The following is a 25634-nucleotide window of genomic DNA, read 5'->3' on the forward strand; positions in this document are numbered from 1 at the left end:
AAAATATTACCAATTTCAATAACAAACATAATTTTGAAACTCACCCCTGAAAAGATTCTAGCTCAAAGGTAAAATATGAATAATTTCATTAACAAACATAATTTTGAAACTCTCCTCCCAAAAGAATCTAGCTCAAGGGTAAAATATTAACAATTTCACTGACAAAAATAATATTCGCAGAATATTTTTGGTAACACACATTGTGTTCGCATAATAAAAGTTTTACTTTTTTGTTTATAAATTAACCACCCTTTTTCCTCATTTTATTACAATTTACCAACACACAATTATGATTTCACTCATCTCCTTTTGAATTGAATTTCATTATCCATTTGTTTTTTATAGATAAGATATATTTTTTAATTATTTATTTTGGCTTTCACCTATTAAGGGTGGGTGATCTTTAGCATTTTCTTTACCAAAGTTTTTTTTAAAACTAGAGTTAGTTTGAAGAAACAAACATATTTATAAAAAATACAGTACATGAGTGTAAACAAACATACAGGCGATTCTAGAAGAGAGACTAATATAAACAGTACAGAGCTGGTATTATACGAGGGTAGTCCCAGAAGTAACCAACTTGACATATAGATGACGGTGGTTGTTTGAAAGAAATTCCTGTGGTCGAAAGTACCAACCTTATATGTATAGCTTAAGTTCGAAGTTTGAAGACGCTACATTGTTCTTGTTTTTGTTTGACACCCATCTATAGAGAACCCTCTCAGTGAATTTGAACATGGAAAAATTGGTCATCGTTATGTGATGCAATACTTTAATTTGAAAGGTCTCAGTCCAAACAATATTAAAGCCGAGCTAGATTTTACTCTATGAGAGTCTGCTCCTTCGTTTACATCAATAAAATATTGGGTGGCAGAGTTTAAACGAGGCCTTACGAGCTGCCAAACTGACGAACATCTATGTCCACGCCAGAAATGGTGAAGAAAATCCATGAAATGATATTGGATGACCGTCGACTGAAAGTGTACAAGCTAGCAGACATGGTAGGCATTTCAAAATGTGCTGTAAGTCGCTTAGTGACTGAAAATTTGGACATGAGATGGCGTCAGTTTTTTGGGATGCGCTTGAGATCATTTTCATTGATTATCTTCACAAGGAAATACAATCAACGGCGAGTATTATGCGAACTTATTGCAGCGTTTACGTGATGAAATCAAGAAAAAACGGACGCAGTTGGCGAAAAATGTGGCGTGTTGTTTCATTAAGACAATGCGCCAGTTCACACATTCGTTATTGCGATGACTAATATCAATAAGTTAAAGTTCGAATTGCTTCGTTACGCACCGTATTCGCCAGATTTAGCCCCCTCGGATTATTTTATTTTTCCAAACATGAAAAAATGGCTTAGTGGTAAAAGATTTGCCAACAATGAAGAAGTGGAGTCTGCGGTTGATGGCACTCGATGGTTCTCACTACAAACAGGGTATCGAAGCTATTGAACATCGCTAGGAAAAGTGTATCGACCTAATGGACACTATTTTGGGAAATAAAGATAGGTTTTCCCAAATTTTTTGCGTTTTCTTTGTACTTCTGGGAAAACTCTCGTACCTTCCTATTCTTATAATAATTTAAAACTTTATGTGGAACATTCATTTGAAAATTTAAAAAAAATCGAAAGTACCTACCTTTTGAATTTTATTGCAATATTTTTTTATTTTATTTTATTAGGGTGTGGATGCAGCACTGATACCCACAATATCATTTCCTGCTTTTGCCTCTCACGAAGAACACCTCGTGAATCAGACCAAAAGCAATGTCATCAGAACATTAAGTGGGCGGTACGGATTAAAGAGATTTGTCCGTGATGGGTTCAAAAGTGCTCTTGAGAACCCTGATAATAGGTAAGTTAATAAAGATAAACCCTTATTTTCATTATCTGTCCTTAATTACTAAACTTATTCAGGACTCTTTTTCATGCTATAATTTATAGCAGCCTTTTAGGTTTTACAAAGAAGGGTAATTCAAACAGTTTTTCTATGCTATAAAATACATATATGTATCTAACAACCTTTTAGGCTTTAAAAAGAAGGGGAATTCAAACAGTTTTTCTATGATATAAAATACATATATGTATCTAAAAACCTTTTAGGCTTTACAAAGAAGGGGGATGGAAAGAGTGTTTTTCTGTGCTATAATTTATAACAGCCTTTTAGGTTTTACAAAGAAGGGGAATAGGAACAGTTTTTCTATGCTATAAAATACATATGTGTATCTAACAACCTTTTAGGCTTTACAAAGAAGGGGAATTCAAACAGTTTTTCTATGTTATAAAATACATATATGTATCTAACAACCTTTTAGGCCTTACAACGAAGGGGAATTCAAACAGTTTTTCTATGTTATAAAATACATATATGTATCTAACAACCTTTTAGGCCTTACAACGAAGGGGAATTCAAACAGTTTTTCTATGCTATAAAATACATATATGTATCTAACAACCTTTTAGGCTTTACAAAGAAGGGGGATGGAAAGAGTGTTTTTCTGTGCTATAATTTATAACAGCCTTTTAGGTTTTACAAAGAAGGGGAATAGGAACAGTTTTTCTATGCTATAAAATACATATATGTATCTAACAACCTTTTAGGCTTTACAAAGAAGGGAAATGCAAAGAGTTTTTCTGTGCTATAATTTATAACAGCCCTTTAGTTTTTACAGAGAAGGAAAATTGGAGGAGTTTTCCTATGCTTTCAATCGTATATAACAATCTTTTAGGCTTTACAAAGAAGGGGAATTGAAAGAATTTGAAGGGATCGAAAGCGAATGGCCGCTGTTTTACACATTCATGATAATTGACGGAGTGTTCCGAACGTTGCCTGATCAGGTTGAAGAATATCAGAAGCTGTTAAAGGCCAGAATCTACACAGATGAACATGGAGGTGTGTACAAGAAACAATTATTTATTCTGTTTTAAAATATATCACAGTTATTTATTTAACATATATATTTTGTTATTTTTTTAACAGATCCTGTTATTCCATGGTATTTTTTCGTTCCAAAGGAATCAATTGAATCAGAACGCAATGAACCCAACTCTATGAGGAGATTACCTGATGGTAAGTGCTGTCTCAACCATTGTATATTACTTACATAGGTTTAATAATTACTGTTTTTGCGCAGGTCTCAAATTAACAAGGACCTACCGACTACTTATTTTAACTCCTTTTGCTGCGCATTCTTCTTTAAAGCTTTCACTGGGTTACTTATAAAGGCTAAGAAATGACCCACTTACTCTCAAACCGTCTATCTCGCAAATTAGGCGCTTCTCACAGATTAACGCGTTCAGTGCCAATTACTCCCATGGGCGGACCAATCCAATTTACAATTCAATTGACACTAACAAAGCTCCTGGCAGCGAATGAGTAAAGCACTTCATTCAGATTGCACTTCTCACAGATTAACGCGTTCAGTGCCAATTACTCCCATGGGTGGACCAATCCAATTTACAATTCAATTGACAGTAACAAAGCTCCTGGCAGCGAATGAGTAAAGCACTTCATTCAGATTGCACTTCTCACAGATTAACGCGTTCAGTGCCAATTACTCCCATGGGTGGACCAATCCAATTTACAATTCAATTGACAGTAACAAAGCTCCTGGCAGCGAATGAGTAAAGCACTTCATTCAGATTGCACTTCTCACAGATTAACGCGTTCAGTGCCAATTACTCCCATGGGTGGACCAATCCAATTTACAATTCAATTGACAGTAACAAAGCTCCTGGCAGCGAATGAGTAAAGCACTTCATTCAGATTGCACTTCTCACAGATTAACGCGTTCAGTGCCAATTATGGGCGGACCAATCCAATTTACAATCCAATTGACAGTAACAAAGTTCCTGGCAGCGAATGAGTAAAGCACTTCATTCAGATTGCACTTCTCACAGATTAACGCGTTCAGTGCCAATTACTCCCATGGGTGGACCAATCCAATTTACAATTCAATTGACAGTAACAAAGCTCCTGGCAGCGAATGAGTAAAGCACTTCATTCAGATTGCACTTCTCACAGATTAACGCGTTCAGTGCCAATTATGGGCGGACCAATCCAATTTACAATCCAATTGACAGTAACAAAGTTCCTGGCAGCGAATGAGTAAAGCACTTCATTCAGATTGCACTTCTCACAGATTAACGCGTTCAGTGCCAATTACTCCCATGGGCGGACCAATCCAATTTACAATCCAATTGACAGTAACAAAGCTCCTGGCAGCGAATGAGTAAAGCACTTCATTCAGATTGCACTTCTCACAGATTAACGCGTTCAGTGCCAATTACTCCCATGGGCGGACCAATCCAATTTACAATCCAATTGACAGTAACAAAGCTCCTGGCAGCGAATGAGTAAAGCACTTCATTCAGATTGCACTTCTCACAGATTAACGCGTTCAGTGCCAATTACTCCCATGGGCGGACCAATCCAATTTACAATTCAATTGACAGTAACAAAGCTCCTGGCAGCGAATGAGTAAAGCACTTCATTCAGATTGCACTTCTCACAGATTAACGCGTTCAGTGCCAATTACTCCCATGGGCGGACCAATCCAATTTACAATTCAATTGACAGTAACAAAGCTCCTGGCAGCGAATGAGTAAAGCACTTCATTCAGATTGCACTTCTCACAGATTAACGCGTTCAGTGCCAATTACTCCCATGGGCGGACCAATCCAATTTACAATTCAATTGACAGTAACAAAGTTCCTGGCAGCGAATGAGTAAAGCACTTCATTCAGATTGCACTTCTCACAGATTAACGCGTTCAGTGCCAATTATGGGCGGACCAATCCAATTTACAATCCAATTGACAGTAACAAAGTTCCTGGCAGCGAATGAGTAAAGCACTTCATTCAGATTGCACTTCTCACAGATTAACGCGTTCAGTGCCAATTATGGGCGGACCAATCCAATTTACAATCCAATTGACAGTAACAAAGTTCCTGGCAGCGAATGAGTAAAGCACTTCATTCAGATTGCACTTCTCACAGATTAACGCGTTCAGTGCCAATTACTCCCATGGGCGGACCAATCCAATTTACAATCCAATTGACAGTAACAAAGCTCCTGGCAGCGAATGAGTAAAGCACTTCATTCAGATTGCACTTCTCACAGATTAACGCGTTCAGTGCCAATTACTCCCATGGGCGGACCAATCCAATTTACAATCCAATTGACAGTAACAAAGCTCCTGGCAGCGAATGAGTAAAGCACTTCATTCAGATTGCACTTCTCACAGATTAACGCGTTCAGTGCCAATTACTCCCATGGGCGGACCAATCCAATTTACAATTCAATTGACAGTAACAAAGCTCCTGGCAGCGAATGAGTAAAGCACTTCATTCAGATTGCACTTCTCACAGATTAAGCACTTCTTACCGAAAAGCACCGATCTGTCGGTGCAAACTTTGATGTATCATGTAAATGGTAATTGTATTGGAAACAATAAAACACAGAGAATCCAATAGAAGAACCCTTTGTCATTCAAATAAATTTATTTATGAATTTTATTTGTAACATTTTTGATGTTTTTAAAATTTGAAAAGGGTAAAAATTAGATGTAATATCAAAATCAATTTTCAAAAACATAACTTTTTTTGGTGAACAGAAAGCGGAGGAATATTTCTATGGGGCCAGGCAGTGTTTGTGATTGCCCAGTTGCTGACAGGGGGACTGTTGCATGTGAATGAGTTGGATCCAATCCGGAGATATCTTCCTTCTTACAACAGGCCGAGAAAAGCCGGCAGATATTCTGCCTTTCAAGTAAGAAAGATATTCCTCTATGATTCAACGTTAAGATGTCACAAAATAAATAAAAAACGCAAAATTTTAGAAATAAATATTTGTGTTGCATGTTTTTTTCTAGCAATTAATTGGGATTTAATTTAAAAAAATATATCTTTCGAAAAGCATACAATAAATTATTTTCATTTGTATATTATATGTAATTAATATTTATTATATGTATAGATTTTGTCTACTAAGTAGACTTGAAAGATGTCCTAACCATATAAAAAACCTTGACCACTTTAATGTATTTTTATCATAAGTTTGTCGTAATAATTTTATATTGGAAGTTTTTTAAACAGCTTGCATAGGTTTCAAATTTATGTATTACGTATGTAATTGTATTTTATCTAATGCGTTAACTTCAATCCCCTCCTCTTCTACTCTCCCCCCCACTCTTTTCAGCCTCGTACTTTTCGAAAATGGAATTAAAAAAATCCAAAGTTTTCGTATTGTGAAAAAAAATTTGCATATCGTCGTTGCACTGGCGAAATCTGTTATCAATATCAACTGACACTGTGTCAAAAATATTGTTTTTTGCGGAATGAATTATACAAAAATTTGAACATCGTTCAAAAATTGCCTTTCAGTTCAGTTCCGATAAATCAGCATTTATTGAAACATAATTATTACATTTTTATACAAAACTAAAATTAGTAGGTACAAAAAATTCATTTTCTATACATTTAATTGTATTAACTACCTCACTAGGTGTTACCCAGTTCTGAGATAGGTGACAGAATGTAAAGTAAAAAAAATTGTTGCAACATTATTGACAGATTATTGTTAAAAGAATGTAGTATGTAAAATATTTGTATTTAGTACATTTTTTTATGACTTTTTCAACATTTTTTTAAATGTCACTTAAACAGATACTGCCGACGCAACAATGATATTGTCTTCACAAATTCAAATTACTAAATACATAAATAACCCTGCATACTTATTTTATTTGGAGAGAGGTTTACTGATATATTAATACCCATTTAGACACCATGATTTTAATAATAATAATATTTGGATGACTTGTACACCGCCGATTTTGTGCAAAATCACCTCAAGGGCGCTGTAAATACAGTAATTTATCACTTAAGAGGGGGTTACCTTGCATCAAATACGGTAGTTATGTTTTTTTGGTATATTGTAAGAAAGCTTAATGAAAAAAAAGGTATTTTAAATCTCCGAAAGTTCTTCCCCGATTGTTTTGAAATTTTGACACAACTTTGCATTCGAACACCTGTGTGTTTATATATACCTACATTTTATAGATCACCTGTGACAGATAAAATCATGCTTTTTTGGATATACAGCGCCATCTGAGGGACGTAAAAGCAACATGCGCTATTATTTCTCTATATGCACAGACAGACTGAGCCATAGCAACGCTTGTACGTAATAAAAAAAACAAGATTTTCTATCATTCAATTGCATTAAGATTTTTTTTGTAACTGTCGATAACCCTGTACATGAAAACAATATTTAAATTTCTACTAAGTCTATTGCCTGAATTATACGTACCGAGTGCTCGGCCGAGGCAGTGATGTGATCAGCACAGTCAGTACTCGGCCTAGAAGCGGGAGAGTGATTCAGGCGAGACAGTGGATAGAAGCAAGGCCCAATGACTCGGTCGAGTCACGACCTTTTTTTTTCATTATTTTCATTATCTACTGTAAAATCATAATTACCACATTTGATGCAAGGTAATATATATTTTTTTAAATGTTCAAAGATCTATATTATATTAAAAAGACAATTAACTTAGTTTACATCGCTTTATTTTTATATACAAAATCTACATGTTCGTTTCATCAGGACCAAATGTACACTAAAGATAAAAATTAAATATCTGTCACCTTTAAAGAGGGTGGTAGAGGTAGGAGGAAAATTATTTAAACTAGGAATTACAATGTCGTTAGAAGGGAAAGGCCGGTTAAGTGGAAAAATATTTAAATAATTTTATCTGCATTGATATAAACGCAGATGAATAAACCCTTTTTTAAATACTCCTGATGAAGTGAACATTGTTCACGAAACATGTATATTATGTATATAAAAAATAAAGCGATGTAAACAAAGTTATTTGTCCTTTTAATAAAAAAGCAAGGTAATATGTTTAAATTTACTGGACTACCTGTTCTGGCAGAAAACTTTGTTTAAGTTAATTTGTTTTCTGGCTAATTATTATTCTAACATTAAGTTTTGTTATTCATTTTTATTTCACAATGTTCTTTTTGTTATTGCTGCAGGCCAAGCCGGCATATGTGAGTATTTAATAAATTTATCATAATTCAACTGACACAATCGCTTGCCTCAAATTTACTGAAGCCATCTTTAGCGGCAGTTTTAGATTATGTATTAATAAACAATTAGTTTTCGCATTCTTCTAATTTGTACTATTTAACATTCCTTTACTTATAATGTCCTTTTTTTGATTTCAATTTTTTTCTACCTCTTTCCATAATTAAATTTTTCTAGAGTGAATTCATAAATGCAATATCACAAATAATTAATGTTTGGCTTCAACATTCTCGCAGTATCTTATCAAGTGCATAGCTTTATTAAATTATCTTTTTTCTCTTTGTGTAAATCATCATTTTATTATCTTTTGTCAATATGCACATAAAATTATTATTCGCACTATACCTACTGTTTTATGCTATGTAGGAATATGAATACCAGTGGCGTGCAGATCATAAAGGCTGAAAGTAAAGAATTGTGAAAAAAAACACAAGAAAAAACAACTGTGAATATCCAATCAAAAGTTTTTGAATCGGGATATATTTTTTAGTGGCAATAGCTTAAAAAAATACGCATTACCACATACATATTAAGATATTACTGATGAAATAATTTTTCTTTCTAATAGACTCGTAATTGATTTAACATTTCTTTATGAATGTACTGAACAAAAAAAACCCTTGTATTACAATATACATATAGCGGTAAGCATCTTTTATATTCATTTAATTGTGGCGCATAACAATTAACATAAGACTCTACTAAAATTTATATTTATATTCACCAAAAATTCAACGCTGAATGCCTAATTTGAATCATCCTAATTGAAGCTACAGCTTACCTTTTGTCAAAGAGCAATGCACGCCACTGGTAGTTAGTAACTGTGCACATATGTATATACATTATAATAGTTAAAATGTTGCCCAAACAGCTACACTATTATTGTTTATTTAAAGTTGATAAATTTGAATGTAAGTTTTACTGACAGAAAAGCCTAGTATGTACACAGTGACTGGTAACGGTTTAGTACTCAATTTAATATAATAGTAAAAATAAATTGGTGCCTTGAAAATATTGTACAAACATTGTAGATTTTGGATCCCGAGAGTTAATTCTACCAAAAAATGCATTGAGAAAAGTATTGCATATTTATTTCAATTTCCCCAAATGCCAAGCTTAGTTTGGGAATGACAATATTTTTTAATATACTGACAATGCTTCAATAGCAACATTGAACAGCATTTATGAATATATTAGATTTGGCATATTATAATAACGGTTCCACGATATTTCATCAAAATGACAATTAAACACACATTTAAAAAGGGATACAGAGTCATTAAAAGTGATGAAACAAAAACTAGGTTAAATAGTTACGTATGTAACCTGTATAACCTCCTTTTTGTTTCATGACTTTATATCACTTTTTGTAGGTGTGTTGAACTGTCATTTTGATGAGATACCCGGTCACCCAATAACACAAGTTAAATAATGAACTATCTGTTTACTCACCCGGTATTAGGCTTATTTGTGTTAGTTCAGAAACATCCATTTATCCCTCAATTTTATTAGAAGCATCAGATTATATATTATGTCCTAAAAATGCAAAAATAAGCATGCAAGTATGCGCTAACAATGCCAAAACATATATATTAATACTGCCAAAATACGCACAACAATATCAAAATATGTGCCTAAAGTATAAAATAAAACAGAAAGATGGCTGAAATATGCACTAATGTCGAAAATCAGCTCAAATGTGCAACAATAACAAAAAGGCTCAAATATGCAATGCATATGCAAGTACATATAATCTGATGACCAGTTACTATTAAGAATTTCTCATAACTCATAAGACACGAATTTCTCAAATGGAAGTTTGTCATTAACCAGTGTAAATAAATAAAAAATTTCATCCACCCAATTAGAAAACTTTTTATCACCTATGAATGTTTTTAGGGCACGGCAACGGATCTCGTGGTCCAGATTGTTTTGATTGCCGAGTCTATGCGGCTGCAGGCCATGATGGGCACATACGGGATTCAGACGCAGACTCCTCACGAGGTGGAGCCGGTGCAGGTCTGCAGCTCCTCGCAGCTGGTGAAGGTTTACCAGCAACTCGGAGTTTGCAAAAAGCTGGGTTTGACAGGAAGACCTGACCGACCGGTGGGATCCTTAGGAACTAGCAAGGTAAAATTTTACATATTGAATTTTCATGGAATTATTAATATGTATATTTTTGAGTACAAGAATTATTTCACAGCTTTGCATACAAAATATGTATATTGACATTTATTTGTGTATTTCTCACTAAAAGTGAAAGGGGTGTCCATTACAAAAAGGAAAGAACAGATAAATGTATATAATATGTTACTGTGGTACCCGTTCTATATATATATATATATATATATATACCCGGCTACATTGCACATTATGTTAAAGTGTTCAAATTCAAACACATATCCTTAAAAGTTTTCTCCATCGTTTCTGCGTCTTAATCCTTTGTACTCCAAATCATTTTTTATATGGTATACCAGCTACTCCTTAGAGTAGTAATGTAAAAATATAAGGAAAAATTACAATATTTTTAGAAAATTAGAAAAAAAGGCAGTAAATAAAATGGTATAGTTATGTTAAGAAATATATTTATTATCATATAAGATTGTTAATAAAAGAAAAATTTGCATATTCTAATCTTTATAATTTTTTAACGTGTGGTATTTTAAAGTCGCCCAAATGCATACGTGGCTTGTTAAGACACGTGTCACAGTACTCACTGGTTTTTGGTCTGCCACCTTTTACTGCCCTTTTCGAGCAGACCACACAGTTCCCCTTGGGACCTTTTCTTAAAATATGGAGTTTTCCATTGAGCCTGGTCTCTGATGGAGTGAGAATATTTATTGCCCAGTAAAAAATATTCAAATAAAATGAATGCTTAGTTATTGTTATGTATGAAAAACAGAGCAAAAAGCACAACCAATCGTAAGTTGGTACTGTATACAACTGAATAGAATTATGTGTATATGTACCTGTAAAAAGGACCTTTTTATTTTGTAAACAATAAAATGTATGTATACCTGTGGCGCCAACGGAGTTGTTAGAATGTTGCCTATGTCGCTGTGGCGGCGACAACGGAGTACAAAGAGTTAAACATATAATATTGACTTAATCGGAAAACAATGGATTAAAATAATGTGATTCTGTATAATACGGGGGTTTCTGATGAAAAGTTAGCCTAGAGTAGTAAAAGTTAACTGATTTTATATTTAACGTAATCTTCTCGAATGTCAATGCATTTGTAGCATCACTTCAATACCATTAGTGTTTTGTCTTTAATTTATAAATATTTTTTAGGTTTATCGAATTTGTGGCATGACCGTCTTGTGCTACCCTCTCATATTCGAAGTGTCCGAGTTCTACCTGTACCGCGACATGTCCCTTCTGATCGATGACATTAAGACGGAGCTGCAGTTCGTGGGGCGCTACTGGCGCCTGTCGGGGCGGCCCACCGTCTGCCTGCTGATCCGAGAGGAGCACATGAGAGATCCGCAGTTCAAGGAGATGCTAGACCTGTTTGCCATGCTCAAGAAAGGATATTGTGACACTGTCAAAGTGAGGATTGGTCGACTTCAAAATCTCATATCCAGCTCTTGTATGGGTGAGTGCTTAAATAATTTAACTTCACAGGTTATACAAAAATATTAACACTACAAGACTATTCAACATTCTGGGTCCACATACATAGAATGACTTGACATTATAGTCAGAGGTCAGAAACTGGTTTTGAGAATTTAAAATCAAATGTTTTTTTTTTTTTAATAGGCTAAATTAGTAGTTACAGCAATCCTTAAGTGGTGTGATGTGGTGAACAAAACTTAAGTAAGTGATGTGGTGAACAAAACTTAAGTAAGTGATGTTGTTGGTCCCAGGGACCCACATTTTTAAAAACTACTTAAAGTAAAAGTTATAGTTTTTTAAACTTTTTGGAATAAATCAATGAGTAAAAAGTCAAATTGTAATATTTAATCATTGAAGACAATATTAGTGACTCTCTAACTTATTTTTCTTCCTAGATGCGACTGAATCTTTTACTGATTTTTCCATTTCAAATTTTCATTTGAGAATTGCTAATATTGTCTATAATGATTAAAAGTTATAGATTATATGTACGCATTTTTAAATTTAAAGTTTAAATCACAAATCTTTACAACAACTCAGAGATATAAATATGTAGATATATAAAAACTGTATTATATTCGCTGTTGAACATAAGACGGCAAAATTCCTTCAACAAAACCATGTGCATAAACAATTAAAATCTACAATAATATGAATTCTTCATTACTAAAGTGTTTTTTTTTCAATTCATGTAATACGTGCGCTTTCAGCCTGGGAAGACATTGTTGTGACCAGAGATGTGCTTTATTTCAAATAAATCCATTTCAAATGGAAATGCAAAATGGGTATTTTCCATTTTGCATTTTAAATGCTTTTCTAAAAACCATTTTGCATTTTGCATTTTAAATGCTTTTCTCAACGCATTTTCCATTTTAAATGCTTTTTGCAAAATTCTTCCTACTATCTCCACTCATCTTTTTTTTCATAAGCCCCAAATATCAGTCGGTCCTCAACCTCGATATAAGAGATAATTTACATTTGTCAAGTTGCTCCCTAGTAGAAGCCCTGGCAATTGAGTGATACCATTACAAAAAATACTGATTCAAATACTGAACATGGGGCCATTACGCTGTAATATTAAATGTTAGATAGTAGTTTCTATGTTTTTACGTTGGCAACATTAGTCCCGTGCAAATTTTTTGTGGTTTCATAATCTGTAGTCGTGGTGTTTTTGGATTTACCATCATGTAATATGTTTGTTCTACATTGATATCCATTATTAAATGACAAAATTGTTTAAAAATTCTATAATTATTTTAATTGTTTGACTTGATAAACTATTTTGCATTTTCAATGCATTTTGAAAATAGGTATTTTGCATTTTGCATTTGAAATGCTTTTCTAAAAACCATTTTGCATTTTGCATTTTCAAATGGAAAAGTTTTGACCCATTTCCATTTTGCATTTCAAATGGTTTTGGATACCGATTTTGCACATCTCTGGTTGTGACATTGATTTTTAAATTTAATGAACTTTTCAAAAATTTCCGTATGAAACATTAATAATACCTAATTTCAGCACGTAATAAAGTGGTCCTCTTTTATTGTTATAGAACATTTGGACTTTATGAACCAAGGGGAGCTACCTGAAGGCGCATTCACCCAATTCAAGCAGTTGGAACACGAATATATTGGTTACCAGAGCTTAACCGACGTTCCGAAGAGTTCCATGTTTAAGGAGTCCACCATCAACCAGTTGGATTACAATGAGAAACCTATTTATGAGATAGTGGACGCGTTGAGAGCAACTGACAACATTTATGCGCAGTGTCAGTTGTGGGGCGTTTTACTGAAGCGGATGGGCCCGGAGTATGAGGTAAATTAATCTTTTTCATTTTTAAATTCACTTTTTATTTTTTGTGCTGAAAACTAAATCATTTTTATCTCCTGTACTTCAGCCTAATGTATTACGTTAACTGGGTTATTGACCACCTCTTTTTCCTGGTGTGTATTATGATACTTAACACCTTTTTCTACATAGTATCATACTTAACATCGTTTTCTATGTAGTAGCATACTTAATATCCTTTTCTATGTACATAGTATGATACTTAACATCTTTTTCCATGTAGTATGATACTTAACATCATTTTCTATGTAGTGTGATACTTAAAATCTTTTTCCATGTAGTATGATACTTAACATCTTATTCTATGTAGTAATCATACTACCAGCTACTTAACATCATTTTCTATGTAGTGTGATACTTAACATCTTTTTCTGTGTAGTGTGATACTTAACATCTTTTTCCATGTAGTATTATACTTAACATCTTTTTCCATGTAATGTGATACTTAACATCTTTTTCTATGTAGTGTGATACTTAACATCATTTTCTATGTAGTGTGATACTTAACATCTTTTTCTGTGTAGTGTGATACTTAACATCTTTTTCCATGTAGTATGATACTTAACATCTTTTTCCATGTAATGTGATACTTAACATCTTTTTTTTTTGTAATATTTTAAATCTTACCCCTGACAGCACAGGCAGTAATCATAACAATATGTATTTGTAAAAGTAAATAAGTATGTTAGTCGTAAATCTCTAGTTTTGAGCTAAAGTTGTAAGTCATATTTTATCAGTATTGTAAAGTTAGTGTAAATACCCACTTGGTCATTAAGATATTTATAGTTTTAAATCATTAGTAATAAGTCTTAATTGTAAGTCACTAGCTAATAATCTTAGTTATAAGCCAATAGTTATAAGACTTAGTTGTAAGTCAATTAAGCCATTAGTAATAAATCGAGTTTATAAGTATAAGTGATAGGGAATAGGTTAATCGCCCTTGAGGTGATTTTCTTACGAAAACGGCTCTATAGAAATGATCCAATCATTATTATTATCTACAATAAAGATGGTCGATATTTCTGTCCCGATTACATGGAACTAGTTCCTTTGTCGTCTGGAACCGTCGATATTATTTCTCCGATTGGAAAAAATATTAAAAAAACCAATTGATCTTTGCAGGTAAACGATGTGACGGCGCAGACGGCCTTACAGAACTTGTACCACCGAGCCGGCACGCTGCGTTACTGGCGCGCTGTACGCTACTGCTCCAGTTTGCTAAGCCACACTGTGGACTCCATCAGTCCCTTTATCACCACGGTTCTGGTCAACGGAAAACAGGTCACTAAATAATTCATTCTCCTTCCCAACATTCCCCCTCTTCTCAAATAACACCCAACGATAATCAAGGATTTAAATTAAATAATTATAAAAAATAGGTTTTTCGGCTAGTTTTTTAATTCTAGTTTATGTTAAGTTCTAGTGAAAATTCCGTTAAACTAGTACCTACCTAACATCCAGAGATTTTACACTTAATAAGTCACTGGCACTGTTGTCTAATGTCACAAATTTAAAATGTCATGAACTAAAATGGAAAATTACGCTAATATTATTTTTTTTTACGAAATGCATAAATTTTAAATTCCGTAAACTTTAATAGTTGTTTCTTAACCTTTTGAACGCGTTAATTTGCTCCGTTTTATCTATACCCGTACGCGGTACATATTTTCAAATACCTATGCATGCAATTAAATGTCAAATTATAGCATTCTGGCATGATTTGGACTATATAGACAGAACAGATTATTCTCCACAATATGTAAACAAATCCTCGTGTGTCAACACTCTTAGATGTTTATAAAAACAAAAACATAAAATTTCATACAAAGACGTACCATATCTTTTGAATGTGGTCCCGCCATTCACTCGGCGTCATAAATAAACCACTCTCGGTGTGTGTGTACTTAGGCCACTGTGTTTATAGACACAAGTGGGACACCATGATCACTTATCATTCTTAGTTATGAAAAGTTGTGAATGACAAACTAGTACTAACGCCATCCGTTGACAAAAATGTAAACTAAAGGACTAAAAGGCGCGAAGAGGCGTACTTGGTTATCGATCTTTTTTTATGAAATACAATTTTATTTTTGAGAAATTCTTGTAGATGTCAGCATCGTGATAATTCTACAAATGTCCAAGTGAGCAAGAAATACATTTATGACGAAAGAGAGCGGGAATATCGGCCGTCAAAGTTGCCGTATCAACTGTTGATACAGCCGCGTGTGAGTATAGACTTTTTGCCGTAACAACAGTTGATACGGCCGCGTGCAAAGAGTTAATGAAGTTGAAGGAAGTGTTGGTTTTGGTAATTATATGTTGGAACCCAAGCGCAAACCAAATACTAAGTTTGGTGATCGCGCTTTCTGAGCATCTGTGCCGAAAGCTTGCAATAAACTTCCTCCGGAACTAAGATCCATAACAATTCCAACAGAATTCAGATCTAAACTAATAACTTACATTTTTAAGCTGTCATACTCTTAAATTAAATATACCATTCCTGAGAGAAAGTCCAATTATATCCAATTTTCCAATTAAGTCCTAAATCCTGTATCTAAATTTCGCAAATAAACAATTATTTAATGTTAATTTAAGTGTCAATCTTAAGTGACCTACCAGGTAAGTATGGTTCTGTATATTATCTCCATATATAGTTAGTAATAACATAGATCATTGTGGAAATGTATTTTATATTTGTACAGCGCCCTTGAGGTGATTATTCACAACAGCGCTATATAAATTATCCAATTATTATTATTATTAAGAAAGAGTCTCTACAGTAAAACTTTTTATGTGGGATATGCCTTGTAAGTGGGTTTCACTGTACATTATTTGATATATACATATTATGCATGAGTATAAACATTTTGGATTTGTACGATTAACAAATATGATTTGTTGCAGATAACTGTGGGTGTGATTGGACACAAGGAGACGGTCTTTGACAAGCCCATGACACCGGGGGAGATTCAGGCTGTTATGTATAACACTATTCAGCCGTATGATGTGATTCAAGCCGTGCTGCAACAGGTCATTTTTCCATCATTTTTCACATTTTAAGTTTCCCATTTTCAAATGCCTTTTATTTCGATACCCTAACTGTAGGTTACGAGGGAATTGGCAGTGTTTGAATCATCGATAACAGACGCAAGGGAGTTATGACATGGAGGCGAGCCGACTGTTACCGAGCATGGGATCAATTTGGGAGGTGGATTTGGGTACCGCCATCCCAGGAACCATTTATTGAATAACCAAAACCTCTGCCATAAGTCACCGCAAGTGGTTCGCTATGTTTGGTGATTTAGCAGGGGTGCCCAGGTTCATCGGGCTAGGTGTGTTGCCTGCCCACCAGCTGCGTGGTGTGCCACATCTGGAGAGGCTGGTTTGAGGAGACCCTTTGACCTCTCCAACTGGACTCTCGACCCATCGCCTTGCGCCGCTCTGGGAGGGATATATTCATATGTCCGTCACTCCTGGACACAGCGATCCCTATTTTCCTAGAATTGCCTCTCCTTCCTTTCCTTAACAAAGACCCTCCACACAGCATCCCAAAAGATAACATGGGAAAATAATTTCACTCAGGGCCTTCTGTGTGGGGTTAGTTAATAATTGCATGGACTATCAAAACGGCGGAGCCAATGATAGTTATGCATTTGTTGGGTAAATAGAAATGAAGGTAGGGCGCTGCTGTGCTTATATGCAATTTGTAGCACTGGTTGAATGATGACGGTGACACTTTTGTGAGCGCGGTTTCATATTATTAATAATAGTACATGGTCCATCTCCCTTATTTCTATCATCGATGTTTGAACTATGCATAGTCCAGTTTATTTATTATTCTTTCGTTTAAAGCTTTGATGCCCTTTTTATTTTTCTTTTAAGAAATATGTGTACTGGACGCACCACACAACAATGCTGTAATAGAAATTCCATTGTCATTATTATGTATTATAAATTGGTCCTTTATCTCTTTATGAAAACAGCCAACATCACAACACCAGATCTGAGAATACCCCTGAACTCTGCACTCACCAGGAGAACATGTCTTAAATGGAGATTTGTTTCACAGAATTTAAACAATTCATCAAATTTCAAAGTTAATTTTCAAGTTCTGTGAAAGTTGTATTTAAGTTCTGTTATTCTTCCATTATAGGCCAGTTGTGTCACAGAAGTGAAATAATAACACAACTTGAAAATTAGCTTTCAATACTTACTTTCAATATTCAATTCAATACTTACTTTCTTTTCATGGGATTTGTACCCATTGAACGCCACCGCGGCCAATACGCACATTCAATACTTACTTTCTTTTCATGGGATTTGTACCCATTGAACGCCACCGCGGCCAATAGGCACATTCAATACTTACTTTCTTTTCATGGGATTTGTACCCATTGAACGCCGCCGTGGCCAATAGGCACATTAAAAACTTACATTCTTTTCACGGGATTTTGCATCTTAAAAATTTTTAAAATAATAATATAGTTACTACTGCACCATTCTTCTCTATGACCACCTAACGCGTAGTTTGTGTTGTTTGTTGTGTGTTGTCTTTATTTTTTATTGTGAAAAGCACTTTTATGGAAAACTTAAACTTTAAACTTTATGGAAAATACATTTATTAATAGATTATTTAAAAAATAAAATCCATGAATGTAAGTAGCTATTCTGGGAGACTACTTATGGTAGATTATATACTTCTTTTATAAATATATAAACACATTACGTATCTGATAAGACAGTACAATTTACAGAAACATAATTTTGCATAAAACAAGTAATTTATTATGAAAATATAATCAGCTAGCGCACGTCGAGCTGCGTGTGAATTTTGCATTGATATTTGGCACCCTCGATTTTTGTCAATCTTTGACAGACCATAATAATATTTAATGTTTCAGGAAGTGGTGCTGTACTGCGGCAGGCTGATTGCCACCTCCCCCGACATGTTCAAGGGCATCCTGAAGATCCGCGTGGGCTGGGTCCTGGAGGCTATCAAGCTGTTCCTGCAGATGTTTCCCAAGGATGTGCACAACCACCACTACACAGGAATCGAGTGCTATTCCCCCTTCGAGCTGCGCCAGCTGTTGCACCAAGTCCTCACTGTCTCCGATTGGGCCCACGAAAAAGAGTGAGTTTTCTTTTATATATTTCGTTATATGTACATTATTATTAGGAGTTCTTAATATAAATTTCAAATCACAACATTTTATTTTTATAAATGGGTTAGAAATACAGACACTTAACCCTTAGGGTTAACACAGTACGTAGCACTGTGATTGCAGCGTCGACCTTGTACATTCATTTTGGATATTTCGTCTACATGCTAAGTTAGTTAGACAAAAATTAGAATGTCACTTTATCAAGTACAATATATTCTACATGTTGGTTTTAACAAAAATATTTTTTTATTTATTGAAATTTCTTGACCACCCCTACGGTTTAGCAAAATTTGTACAGATTAGCTAATGAAGAGTTAAATGATAGAAGTGTTTTATGGGTGTGTTTTTGTTCCATTTTTAATAAAATCGGTCAAATATTTTAAAATATTGAAGCTCTTCCTTCATCAAATAATCTATTTCATTGGCCTGTATGTACCCAGGAGTCAAAACGTCTTATTTAATTTGGCAACATCAGTGTTCTTTAAAATCTGTATGCATAGATTGTTCACTTCTATTGATTTTCTGTTCAGCGAGATTGAATAGAAGAGGAACTGATGAACACAACATCTGCAATAGATTGCTTCCACAAACTGTACATATGAGTATTTCGATTTGTATACAGATTATGACATACTAATTTCTTCCTTTAAAATAATTCGTAGCATTGTCCAAGCCATCATTTTAAACTAAAATAATAATTGATTAATTTATGCAGCACAATTTCGGTCACCGGAGAAACCACCAGGTCAGCAGAAAAATCACCTTTAAAGTCTTTGAGATAATAATAAAAAATAAATACATATATATGTACACGGTGTTCCACACTCATACTGTAAAATTTTGGGGGGCAGTTATACATAATAATCTATGAAAAAAATTGTTCAGTATAATTATGGCTTTACTTTTTCGAGTAATTGAGTGTATTTTTGAAATTGTCTCTGTTTAGATTGAACACCCTGCAGAGGAGGCAGTTGGAAGGGTGTTTGTGCCGAGTGCCAAAACATTTCTATACTCATGTATGGGACGTTCTCAAGCGCACACCCAAAGGAATTACAGTTCAGGTATCGTATCTATTGAATCAAATATATAAATTACTCCCAGCACGAGCTCGTACATACCTCATCGACGATCATCCTCTTCCTTCTCATATGCCTTGTACGAAAATGAAAAAGACAGAAGATTCTAGAACTATGACGTTACATACGACCTCTCGCTGGGACTAGTTTATTTGATAGATGTATATATTATTCTTAAATTTAAATATTGAAGCTATTTGAAATGTACTACCTATGTTATTATATAAAATGTTGCCAATAATGACCTGCTGCCAAACTACAAAAGTAGCAGGTTTGAAAATAAAAATAAATGAGAAATTAAGCCAGATGTGCAAGGGTGACTTTTGCCATGGCAACAGTTTTGTTACTGTTTCAGAATATGACTTTTATAAATTTTGAAATAGTGACAAAACTGTTGCCTTGTTAAAAGTCACTCCTGCACGCCTGGCCTTAATTAAATGTATGCTACAACAAGTTATGAAAATTTCTAGGGCCATGGGTTACCCGCTGAGCCGACCCTCTCTAACATGAGCCGTTCAGACTTGAGCTTCTCCCTGCTGGTGGAAGAGATGTTGAACAGAATAACAGAGCCCGCGTACCGCCAACTTGCTGTCGAACTCATATGTATTATTTCCACCATACTCAGGAGGAATCCCGAACTCACCTTTCAAAATGCTCTAGATTTGGATCAAATCCTCACGGATGCTGAGAAAATGTACAATAAGGTTAGAAATGGATTTGTTCATCATTAAATGCATGACATCTAGAAATTACTCTTTGGAAATATAATATTTTACTGTATTACTTCCTTCTAAAATAATGTATTAAAAATATATACTTAAGATCCCGCTTACCATGCATACTTTTCATATTACCATCTAAATTAATTAAGTAATTTGTACAAAATCATCAGAAATAAATATTTTATTGCTATGTACATATTTATATTTTGCTATGTATGTTCATATATCGTGGGGTAGTTACTACAACTAGGTAAATCCAAACAGCTTTTTCGAGTTACACACAAAACCATAACTTCATTCATTGCCCATGTATGGCACTCTTGGGTGAGGAAATAAAGGTACAGTTTTGTGTGGACCTCGTAAATGCTGATTTTATCGTTACATATCTATGTAGTTGTAGTAATTACCCCACGAAATGTTACCTAGCTTTCATTTAAGTAAGTCTCAAAGAAAAAAATAATATGCTGCAAACCAAAGTTTTAAAGAGCAATATGTAATAATTACTAAAGCCGGGATCTCACCTGGTCTATTCTTTGATCTATTTTATAGAATCTATGATATAGGTCAAAGAATAGACCATTTTCTATGGAATAGAAACCCTTTAGTTCTATAAATTGATCATAGAGGCTGCTAGGTTATAAAGTTTAGAGATAGGGGCCTCACAATAGGGCGCCAGTTGCTAGGTTATAAAGTGGCCCCACCATGGGCGACAGTTGCTAGGTTATAAAGTTTAGAGATAGGAGCCTCAATATGGCGCCAGTTGCTAGGTTATAAATGCGCCGTGTTGGAAGCCAGTTGCTAGGTTATAACACGGGGGGTCCTCAAGGGAAGGCACGTGCCCGCTGGTATTGAACCAGGGGCACCAGGGTAGCTCAGTAATCGGAGGCGGTGAGATTCTTTTGTCTACAAGGCGTGGAGGACTCCTTTGTTCTCCTCGACCTCTCCACTGTCAGTACAGAGAAAGGTTATTTTAATATCACAAGCCAGGATGTGGTGAAAAAGGGTTTATTTCAGTAGTTTTACAACGGGGGTACATCCTAACTATAAAAACAGTATCGATCTCTCTCTCGTTCTCTCAACAGGGTGAATGGTACTACTGAATTTACTAAGTGAACACAAAATAAAGGGGGGTTTTAGGTTGAAGATAGCTTACGAGTACGCCAAATCATGATGCAGGAAGTCGCACTTGCTGTCCAAGGCGAGAGTTGAGTCGGTACACATGCGGATTTAACACTAGGTTAACTCCTAGGACCCGATTATAGCGGTCCTGGTCCATGATCTAAAGATACCGGCAGTATTACCGTTTCCAAAACAATAGATTCTATAACGCGGCTTTGACCGCATCGTTTGTGATCTCGGGGAGAATGCCGCGTGCTCGCTAGACCGGGGTCTGATTTCAACTGGCGAGCGCTCGGCTGTTTGCCGACGTATATGCATTGTGCGGGAATTTTGAGAGGCTCCTACTGTTTAGGATGGCTTTAACTGTATATTGACATACTAACATGTACTTTCCATAAAGACTCCACAAAACCATCATGATTAGGATCCGGATGGGTCTTCGCAAAGTCAGAGTCCAACTGTTCAGGTCCAGGTCCTAGTCATCATACTAACATATACTTTCCGCTTTTCTGTGTGCAGGCTGCTTATTGCTAGTTTTGAAAGTTTTTTCTCAAGAACTTTTTATCCCAACAAATAAATATTGGTGTAATGAGATTAAAAATGATCTCTCACTTTTCTCTTTATTTTAATTAGTTTTTAGTAAAATATTTACATGTGTCATTTATTTTTTTCATTTTGTTTCTTTACCGTAGAGAGATGACAAGTCCACAACACATTTTAATAAATTCAAACCAAGTCATGTAAGTTATATTTCTTCGGAGTTGAGTTCTTTAAAAAAATATTGTTTAAAATTATTCATTTCATATGTTGTAATGAAAAAATAACATTTATAAGTATTTTTATTGTCTGAATGGTTTAGGGCCAATTAATAAACTCTTTGACAAACTGAAAAATTTTACAGAGTAACCCATCGACATCAACATTGTTCTTTTTCGATTTTACTGAAATATCAACAAAATCTGCACTACACACTAGAGCGGTACTGACGTAATAATATGTAGTAAATTAGTAAAGTTATGATTTTATATTTGATTGAATAAATTGATATAAAGAAATTATTTAGCATTAGAAAAATTAAATAATCACAATTATTTACTCTCAGATTTCATCACCATAGATCCCGGTAATTTTATTCATCTTTAAGATTAATTAAGTAATGCAGTGTAAAATGAGCCGAATATTTTGCAACCAATTTATTTCTGATGATTTTTGAATAGCGTACAATGTATGATCAATATTTAATGTTTATCATCAACAAGGTGTTGATTGACTATAATGTGACGTTTTTTTGTGTGTTGTGGCAGGATACTAATGAAGAAGGACATAAGGTGGTAGCGGCAGAGCAGAGTTTGTACGCCGCCCCATTCTCGTGCACAGCGGGCTACCTCGCCCGGGCCGTGGTCAACACCGTGCTCCAAGGCAGTGCCACCACGCTCTCCACCTACATCTCCACCAACCAGCAGGAACATTGCCTCGTGTCCTAGATGCAGCAGAATTTCCAAAGCTATTACATCTTTTGGGATTTGGAGGTCTTCGTTCTTCAACCATTATTCAATGTGCCATTGTATTCCCTTGCAAGATTGAATCAAGTAAAACCCACTTATAAGGTTCTCACATAGTAAATTTTGTTTCTTGGTACCTGAGAACTGAATCAAAATATGTCTGATCTAACCAAAGATCCGTGCAAAGGTAGGTGAGGTTTTCTCACATGGGAAGTGTTTTTCTTCGGGTCTCTCATAAGAGACCCGAACCTTAACCTTATAAGAGAGTTTTGCTCTAATAGTAAGTAGTATGTATATATTTAAGAGTGCAATATTAATCTCTAGAAAGTTATTCTTTTGATGTGTTATTGCATGTTCCCAGTGGAAGTTTTGACATACTATTATGTATATACATTCTTACTTTTTATCTCAATGTTGATCAATATAATATGTTCACCATCAAGTATTTTTTCCTTTACTGATTTTAACAATAATTTTTGCTATGCAAATGCATAATTTATTAATTTTAGTACCTCCGCAGAGTGGCTTACATTGCTCTATGACCAAACGTAGGCTGTGTAAATACATGAAATATTTAAAAATGGCCATTTTATTATCTTTCGCTGATTGTTATACCCAACTTAAATGGTAAGTGAGCGTACAAGATCCTTTCCAAATTAACAGAAAAAATTAATTTTGATAGGAAATTTGTCGTATTTTTCTGTCATCTTATATTTATTTTTATGGTTTGTGTTTTATTAGGGTAGGCAAAGTTTTTACGGACTGAACGCCACTACAGACGTATATCACGTACAAGAATAACACAAGTGTTAGATACATGTAGTATCTCAATTTATTTATTTTCAAAAGTAATTCATTACTTTATTTTACATACCTACTGTAAGTTTATTTACCCATTGATGGGACATGTCGCATGAGATTGAATATTGAGGTGCGGCGCACGAAGGAGCCTGCTCAATCCCTAGATAAATCTGCTGGATCTTTAACGAAACTAGCTAGAAGCGTATATGTAATTTGTTCCCAGTATAGTTCACTCTATAGTGTTTCTGTAGTAAGGTACGAGTATCACTTCTTACACAAATAAAAACAAAAAATGATGTTTTCCAAGCAACAGTTTTATATGCCTGACATATCAATACCGACAGTAACAATATAGTTTCAAATGTACATCATCAATACAAAAGCTTTGATTCCCGTAGAGATTGTTGCGGGTTACCACGCCAGCTACATTAAAACTCAACAGCGTTTCTCTAACAGTTGCTTCAAACAGCCCCCCTCCGGGATGTGTTTGTAGAATGACAGTGTAATCTGGCACCGCAGACTTAGGTTCTACTCCATCGAATGAAGCTGGTACGCCGATGCTTAAATCTATCAATTTACTCATTGTGAGTTTAGCACATTGAACATGATTTGTTAGTAAATAGTTGATGTGCTTCACTGTTGTATCGGCTATTCTAAATGCCAGAGTATTGTTAGTCTCCAGTTTCCTAGTTTTGTGGCATGTACACCAGTGGGCCTCAATGCCCGCCGACTGGCAAGTGCGATTTTCGTGAATTGGAAGAAATAAACTGATACCTCTGGCATCCAGATACTCTTTTTTAATAATTTTTTCATATATTTTTTCATCTGTTAATTTTCCAGTATTTAATAAATCTATCATTGTCTCGTGCAGGTCAAACGGTGTTGTTAGTCTTTTGGTATTCAATTTCATATTAAATGTGGCAAGTGCATAATTTTCCTTAAAATGTTTTGGTAAGACGAAAAAAAGAAATGGTAACCGTTGCTCCATTCTCCCCTGATGAGTGTTTTGGATGCCCCCCCAACGGATGCCATGATCACTCAGCAGTACCAATATGGTTTTTTCCAGTAGTCCCTCATTCTTCATTGTCTTTATTAGAGCTTCGTACATCCCATCGCACAACATAGGATAATTTAAATAGTCATGGGAAATAGATGTCTCCCAAAAGAATCCGAAATATAGACTGTGGAGCATTGTTCTAACAAATTTTTGTGCATAGGACACTAACATTTCTACAGATAAACGTGGTCCAAAACATAGTTTATCTTCATGTCCATAATTATTTTCTGCAAATAAGGCAAAAGGTCTCCAATAATAGTCTGTAGGTTTTTTTATAAATCCCTTTTTTAAATAATTAAAGAGACTCAATCTTGGTGCATCTTCAATAAATGCCGTGTGGTATCCAGCATCACTGTAGTTATTCCAAATGAAACGACAGTCATCGAAATGTGAAGATCTGGATGGATAGCAAGTGTTGGAGAGTTCATCTTCAGTCAGTCCACTTAATACGGGGATGAGATTAGGGTACGTATTGTCCGCCACCTTATTGTATCCTTCGAACTCAATAGCATCAGAATCTTGCAAGTATTTAAGTGTCTGCACCATTGTTCTGTGGAAATTTAACCTGGATACTGTATCTATTCCAAGAATTAGCAAATTATATCTATCAATAGGTGCTGTTTCTGGAATTAC

The 25634-nt window shown here is 34.8% G+C and overlaps 2 protein-coding genes across 5 annotated transcripts in view; one reads left to right on the top strand and one right to left on the bottom strand.

Moving 5' to 3' along the window:
* The window catches only part of LOC149424463 (putative phosphorylase b kinase regulatory subunit beta), a 33665-nt gene extending 9960 nt beyond the window's left edge, over window positions 1-23705 (top strand). Inside the window, exons 6-20 of one of the 4 annotated variants that reach the window (XM_089651584.1) lie at window positions 1687-1859; window positions 2734-2897; window positions 2985-3074; window positions 5620-5774; window positions 8045-8059; window positions 9996-10226; window positions 11391-11694; window positions 13267-13529; window positions 14685-14843; window positions 16467-16592; window positions 18464-18693; window positions 19671-19785; window positions 20271-20504; window positions 22334-22381; window positions 22946-23705. In XM_089651584.1, coding sequence (XP_089507710.1) covers window positions 1687-1859; window positions 2734-2897; window positions 2985-3074; window positions 5620-5774; window positions 8045-8059; window positions 9996-10226; window positions 11391-11694; window positions 13267-13529; window positions 14685-14843; window positions 16467-16592; window positions 18464-18693; window positions 19671-19785; window positions 20271-20504; window positions 22334-22381; window positions 22946-23125 — 2487 coding nt within the window. In that variant the 3' untranslated portion in view covers window positions 23126-23705. The remainder of the gene's footprint in view (window positions 1-1686; window positions 1860-2733; window positions 2898-2984; window positions 3075-5619; window positions 5775-8044; window positions 8060-9995; window positions 10227-11390; window positions 11695-13266; window positions 13530-14684; window positions 14844-16466; window positions 16593-18463; window positions 18694-19670; window positions 19786-20270; window positions 20505-22333; window positions 22382-22945) is intronic. The other 3 variants (XM_089651586.1, XM_089651585.1, XM_089651587.1) reach the window with 3 other exon arrangements.
* A 460-nt stretch (window positions 23706-24165) lies between these two features.
* LOC149424464 (uncharacterized) lies at window positions 24166-25634 on the bottom strand. Its single transcript, XM_089631066.1, has one exon. It carries the CDS (start codon window positions 25545-25547, stop codon window positions 24276-24278), a length of 1272 nt encoding a protein of 423 aa, XP_089487192.1. The 5' UTR covers window positions 25548-25634; the 3' UTR covers window positions 24166-24275.

The sequence above is a fragment of the Hesperophylax consimilis genome, chromosome 4, assembly GCF_061612785.1.
Source record: "Hesperophylax consimilis isolate HC1 chromosome 4, BYU_Hcon_1.0, whole genome shotgun sequence".
Taxonomy (NCBI): Eukaryota; Metazoa; Arthropoda; class Insecta; order Trichoptera; family Limnephilidae; genus Hesperophylax; species Hesperophylax consimilis.